Genomic DNA, 7327 nt, shown 5'->3' with positions numbered 1-7327 from the left:
AACTAGTGGTTGTCTATTCATTCATACGACATCCCACAAATGTATGAGGGGTAGGTCTTCTTGGCCCTTGTACCATGACCTACAGTGGTCTGTTGTGCTGCCCCTTTTGATTATCTCCTCAGCAGTCCTGCGCTTCGAATGAAGCGTAGGATCTTGTACGTCGGGATGTCAAAATAGTCACTTGGTTCCATAAAATATTGACCCAAGTGGTGCAATCTTAAATAAGTCAAGGCCTCACATTCGCACAGGATATGTGTGGCTGTTTCTTTTTCTTCTTGACACCTCTCACAAGTGGGACTGTTACTTAGTCCCAATTTGAAGAGGTGTCCTTTGAGGTGACAGTGTCTTATAGGCAGGGATGTTACAGCATGTTACAATGAACATACATATTCTTTTCAGCAACTTCGAGGAGTGATAGAAGCCCTTCACATTCTGACAAAATCAAACAACACGAGATTTGAGTTCATTTTTACAAACTTAATACCAGGAAATTTGAGGCATTTCACATCTGTGATGGGTGTACACAAGTATGTAAAAATTTTCACAATATTTATGTTTGGTTACTTTGTGATCTTGATGTCATATTGTAAGATTTGATGTTTTCACGCCGCGTGACTATGAAGAATGCCGTCTTCTGGGATGTGGTGCTGTGTAGCTCTTGTGTGAACCGATGTTTCGGGGGAACGTTTTTCCTCATTCCTCCAAAACGTTGATTCACACAAGATCTACACAGCACCACATCCCAGAAGACATAATTCTTCAGTATATCATATTGTCACTGTGTGAAAGAAGGATGAGTGGTAAGAACTGCACAGGAAAGTATTCTTCTAAATAATTTTAATTTCAGTGCTCTTATTTTTACAACATAAGGCTATTTTACAAATGACAAAACAATTCCATTCAGTGTGACTGTTGAAGCTTTTACTATTTCACTTCTAAGCACCCTAACATGTTTCGGTCCCTATAGACCATCATTGGAGGGAACATTAATACATCAATACTCCCTCCAGTGATGGTCTATAGGGGCTGAAACATGTTAGGGTGCTAAGAAGTGAAGTAGTAATAGCTTCAACAGTCACACTGGATGGAATTGTTTTGTCATTTGTAAAATTGTTAGTGTGATGGACCAGAATGAAACAAATAAAAAAAAAGGCTATTTTGTGTTGTTTATTTTGCCAACTCTATGTAATGCCATGTATTGCATAATTCATGTACAGAGGTAAAATTACTAGTATTTAAATCTTCTTAAAATTTGTTCAGAACAATCGTCATAAATAATCATTAACATGAAGTATGTGCCTTGTTTAGATCTGTGACTGCAGTGAACTCTCATATTTCATAAGAAATGATAATTTTCATATGTAATCATGTCTGTGCACGTGTGCATCCACTGAAGCTTTAAAATAGAAAAATTGAATGCTTTTCATAAATTTCATTTTGTATGTTATGCCAGTTGAAGAAATTCTGTTTTTGTCTTTTTAATGTTTACCATCCCTAACTGTAGTGGCTAGGCTACAGGCTGTCATTTCACATGCTGTTGCAGTTTACAATAATGTATCCATGGTATTGTCATGTATATTAGTGACTAATAACGTGGGTTCTGGATTAGATGAATGGGTTTATTTGCTCTATATACACACCAGCAGTAATTACACATAATTATAGCGCTGTTGCTATTTCTGTACTTTATAATTGCTACACCCACACTAGTCACCTGATAATGCAGTTAAAACACAGGAACTATAACAGTCTCACTGAATGACACACTCCAGATATTACACATAAAGTCTTCAGAGCTGCATTCTTACAGCTAACTCTTAATTACACTGCACTGCACTGCACTGCACTGCACTCTTGGATCTTTTCCCTGACGGCTTCATGTCCTTGACTCATGGCTTCTCAGCTATGACTACTTGCAAATGACCTTTGTTGTCCCCTATAAACCTTTGGCATGGACCAAACATAGAAAACACAAGTCATGTGATTGCTGTCCAGCAGGTTTATTGGCACATTGACTGCGGCCTACAGAAAACAAACATCATGTGACAGCTACCCACTGTTGCAGTGACATCATTGGAACTGCGAAGAAATGTGTTTACTGAGCCGTTGATCAATTCAGTTAAAATATTAAATGAGAACTCAACTATATTAGTGTCGAAAAAATGTGATGTTAATCCTGCTGGACCATACGGATCACAGTAGTGCAGTGGATGGCCATTAGTAGTCAGATAATGATTGGAACATGTGTTTACATCAGCTAAGATATTGGTTAGAGACTCTCGGAATATCTTGCACAGTGGACCATCATGGAAATCACCAGGTTGAAAATGAGTTGGAGTGTTCTGTTAAGGAGTACTAGTGAGTCTTCTTTGCAGGTCTTATATGTCCTCCAGAATGTACCGGGAACTGAAGCTTCGAGGAGCCATCATCCACAACAAGCAACTCAAGATCCTGCCACTCGAACAGCTGTACACAACTGTGCCAGGTGTCTGGAATCTCTCCAGTGATCAGGTGATATATAGCAAGACACGTTGCGTTCATTTTCACCATTTTATTTCCCTTGGTTTCAGAGATCACTAGTTGTAGAGTTTAATTCTCTTGATGGTGTTGGGAATTTATTGGAAGTCTAGTTGTTCAGCTGGGCAAGATATAGCTTACTTCTATGTAATGAAGGTTTATTGCCATGTTCACAAAACCCTGCTGTTAGATCCTGTTCTGAACCAGTGGAATCCAGTCCACCCATTCACACCTTGTTCCTCCAAGATCAGTTTCAACCCATTATACAGTAGGCTTAAGTTACCAGCATAAAATAAAATATATTGTGACATGACACCTGAAAGCTGTAATATTCCATTCCTAGCCAGTGGCTCGCTTGCGCACGTTTCCATGACAACAAGTCAGTATAATCTATTTTCTGAGCAACAGTTGGGTAAGCACGTTCCCATGGCAACGAATAAACAGAAAAGAAAAACAATAACAGAGAAACTGTAAGACCTTGTAACTTATATTTGCTGTGCCTCAAAGTTATAAAAGAGTTAGTTCAGTTCATTTGTGAGAGTGAGCTGTGAGCTGTCATTTGGCATTCATCATTTATAAGAGAGTTAAGTGTTCAGCTAGCGGCCTCCGTAGTCTAGGGGTAATGTTCCCACCTCATGACTCAAGGTACGCGGGTTCAGACCCAGTGGAGGTCGTGGAATTTTTAAGGGCGGAAAAATTCAGGGAACAAGTCCTCCGGGAGGTACTTGTAAGCCGTGTATCCCGTGTTGTAGATTTACGGCACGTAAAAGATCCTCATGTCTCAAGGAGACCTCTGAGCAAAATTAGGCCCGCCCAAGTAGTTTCCAATTCCTCCGGTAGATGGGGACGTATCGGGGACCACTGCCAGAGAGGTAGCCGACCTCGCTGGCAGAACGGGGCTGATAGTGAGCACCAGTACTAGAAGGGCATGGTGACTAGTAGAATAATTAAAGGGGGGCGCACAATAGATTAACAACTAGTCGCAGTGCATGGAGAAACCCACCCCCTCCAAAATAATAATAATAATAAGTGTTCAGCTGTGGAGTGCTAACCAGCAGACAATGGAAGCTGAGGAAGTGACAGATTCATAAATCAGAACCAAGTCAGCCACAGTAGGAAGAGAACAGACTCATAGTCCAGCAAGGAATGGAGCGAGTCTTAGACAGTCATTGCTTGTGAGCTGTTGTAATTGGTTGTAATTGTAGAGAAGTGCCAGTAAATCCAATCCAGAACCTGTTATTATCTATGATGGAACCCCCGGACACGTGACAGTATTTAGACATTTCAAAATAAACATCTCAGAATTAGCACTAAATGTATGTATAGGTCTACTCTGTACTGAAAGAAGTAAACAGTTTTGACTCTTATTATAACATTTCACGTGCAATAATGTAGCTAATGTAATCCCTGCAGAAGACTGCCTCACAGCCATCAGAGTTTGCTTGTAGCTTAATATTATCCTTCCATTTGACTGTACACACTGTAGATATTGTCAGCCGAATAAAGTAAGCCATATTAAAATGGGGTCCAGAGCTTCTTGTTTCATATGGGCATATGTTTTACATGTAGTTATTGTTTTGTTTAACAGGGCAATCTTGGCACTTTCATCATCACTAATGTTCGTCTGGTATGGTTCGCTGATATGAACGAGAATTTTAACATCTCCCTTCCATATCTACAGATAATGCATGTGAGTAGATACGTCTTTTGAATTGGCTGGAGGTTGAGATTTGAAATGCCCACAGTGGTGAGTGTCAGTCATCTGGGACTTAGATCGGGTGGGTAGGTACCAGCGTTCAGGTGGAACATGCTACTTTAAGCTTCAGAGCAGAAGAATGCCCTGAAGATGGATGCAGCAGATTCCTCCAAAATGTTGGTACCTATCTACCAAATACACCAAATGTTTCCAACAATTTTATGATGTGCATCAATAATTGTTGGGTTTTTTGTGTGCACACATGTGTTGCACAGCACATGAAGAGGTGTAGGAAATTTGAATGTTGATGGGCAAATTTTTTGTGATATCTATGAAAAATACTGTTTTAATATGCAGATAGTCATGTGGACTTCTTTTAATATACCATAAAATCCTGATACAAGAAAATAAATAGTTTTAGGGAGAAAGGGTGAAGATTTATTTGTATGTAATGTGTTCAAATTTGTATTCCCCACTAAAATTAAATTCAACTTCCTTAAAAGCCAAGAGAGTTCATACAGTATAGGACCAGGCTGCGGGCTAGATGGCCAAGGAATTGGGATTCAGTTCCATACAGGGGCAAGAGATTTTTCTCTTCTCCACAGCATCCAGGACCCACCCAGCCTCCTGTACAGTGGGTGGCAGGGGCTGTTTGATCAGTGCATGAAGCTGACTACTCACTTCTATCAAGTGCCAAGGTCAAGAAAGGCAGCAGAACTATGCCTCCACTCCCGCAATTCATCTTCACAGTATTGTGTTTGATTAATTAAGCACAAGGACAACTTTTGCCTTTTATCTTTATCCAATAGAATTCTGAATATGCATTTCTCTGTTATAACTGTAAGTGAATTAAAGGTTTGTATAATAAAAAAAAGCCATAACATTGTTCATATGGTTAGAGGCCTTTCCCAGATTTGTGACATTCCATGTGCGATGTTATGATGCAGGATCCAGAATTTGGGTGCTATTTTCTGTTAGAACCTTGGTTTTCCCCTGCCACTTCCATTCCGCTAATGCCCCTTGTTCATGTATTACAGCCCATACATGATATGCCTGGCCTGCCAGTGCATTGTCATAACCTTTTTCTTCAGTTTATGATTTTGTCTGTGACCAGAGAGAAGTTAATGTATAATAAAAGTGACTTTAGAAGCAACAGTCAAGTAAACTGTTGGTGGGTAGGTTAGATTTTTGGAGATAAAGAGTTCATTTTTATGTCAGGTGAAAATCCGCGAGTCCAAATTTGGCCCAGCACTAGTTGTGGAATGTGCAGAGCGTTGCGGTGGCTACGTGTTGGGGTTCCGAATTGATCCAAAGGAAAAACTGCAATCTGTACATAAGGAGCTGGTGTCCTTACACAGAGTATATGGACAGGTGCCGTTGTTCGGCGTGCAGTTCAGAGTAGGGGAGCAGGTGAGTGGGAAGATAAATGAGCAAATGTATGCATAGGGTAATGATTCTGCTGCATTCAGTCCCATTTGTTTAATTACCTCCAAAACTGTAAGACAGGAAGACTAATGGAGATAAAGTGTGCTTCAGTCTTCTCTGCAATTTCTCTTTACAATGTTTTTCACTCTAGTAAATATTTAGGAGGTTACATTAACCTTTATCGCACGGCCATTTAAATTCCGGTAGTGGCCATGGGATGGATTTAATTTAAATGCCCATCATTGTAGAGTAATAAAAACTGTAATCATGTTAGTTATTTAGTTATTTTAGAGAGGGTGANAGGTATTTGAACCCGCGTACTATGAGTCATGAGGTGGGAACGTTACCTCTATACTACGGAGGCCGCTTTGTAATCATGTTACTCAAAATGCTGTTATTTCTACAATTTTTGTGATAAACGAATGAAATAAACGCTACTTTTATCTAGAAAGTATATAGAATCAGATACTATAATTTACCAATTTTAGAATCTGTAAAAATTGTTACATTGATTCCAAAAAAAAAATTTCCCAATTTTGAGCGTGTCCACAAAAATGCATAAAGCTTCTGCACAGTACGTTTCTGCAGTATAAATGCATGGTGCTGACGCACACTCTTGTGTGTAATCTGGTAATAGGAGAGGATGTTTATGTACTCACATTCTCCAGTCACGTATGCTATCTCTATAACCGAGTGTGGGCGATTTCTTAACCTACATTGACCGTTTATTCACGTATGTCGGACTATCCAGACAGGCAGTTCTTGGAATATCACCTCATTCCACTTGCATCCACGTCCCTTCAGAATAAACTGTAACGCATTCTGAATGGTGTGATTTACGAGCGGCTTCTCTATTTTGAATTCTTCAACGCGAAAAGGGGCCATGGTGCATAGTTGAAATTGCGATGTTTTATAAGCGTTATGAATAGAGGAGACCATTCGCCATCACTGACCTACTCCCTGCTAATACGAGAATAACATTGCGTGTGCACACTTCGCGTGGAAAACAGTTAATTATGGACAAAGTGCATGAATTGCAATGTCGGACTCTGCATTCAGTGACATGCAACATTCAGTTAGATGATGCAGGAGGGAAGACAGTCTACTTATAAAGCTGGTGTCCAAAAATATTGTAAGTAGAACAAGAATTTCTATCTTAAAATAAGATTTTAAAACACTGTGCGCACGCATGGCTTGCGGGTACCCATATGGTGATGCACGGCCACTCGGCTGTACTTTAAATGACGCCGTATGGTGACATTAGTCTGATAAAGGTTAAAGATGTATATGAAAGTTTATGATTCTTCATGCTAATTGTCTGCTATTTCTGTCCATATTTTCAACAAAATTTTAATATGTCAGATTTGAGTAAAACTTTCCATTTTAAAGTTCTATTAACCTTTATCGGACGGGCCATTTAATTTCCGGTAGGGGCAGCTGGACGGAGTTTATTTAAATGCCCGCCCTTCTAGAGCGATGAAATTGTAAGCATGTTTCTGAAAATGGTGTAATTTCTACATTTTTTATGATGAACGAAATGAATGCTCCTTTAATGTAGAAAGAATATAGAATCAGATATTCTAATTTACAGATTTTAATATCTGTAAAAAAAATGTTACACTCATTCCAAAAAAAAAATCCCGAAATTCATACATTTTCTGCACCATGCGTTCTAGCAGTGTAATACAT

The 7327-nt window shown here is 39.4% G+C and overlaps 1 protein-coding gene across 1 annotated transcript in view; it reads left to right on the top strand.

Moving 5' to 3' along the window:
• Positions 1–399: 399 nt before the first annotated feature.
• LOC111865955 (Bardet-Biedl syndrome 5 protein homolog) overlaps positions 400–7327 on the top strand; it is a gene marked incomplete at its 5' end in the record, with an annotated part of 10949 nt that continues 4021 nt past the window's right edge. The window contains 4 exon segments of the mRNA XM_023854397.2: positions 400–527; positions 2376–2511; positions 4106–4207; positions 5432–5623. Of these exon segments, the coding sequence (XP_023710165.2) occupies positions 400–527; positions 2376–2511; positions 4106–4207; positions 5432–5623 (558 nt within the window).

This window comes from Cryptotermes secundus, unplaced genomic scaffold (assembly GCF_002891405.2).
Source record: "Cryptotermes secundus unplaced genomic scaffold, Csec_1.0 scaffold3443, whole genome shotgun sequence".
NCBI lineage: Eukaryota > Metazoa > Arthropoda > Insecta > Blattodea > Kalotermitidae > Cryptotermes > Cryptotermes secundus.
Note: the sequence above shows the minus strand (reverse complement) of the source record. Positions and strands in the feature narration are given on the sequence as shown.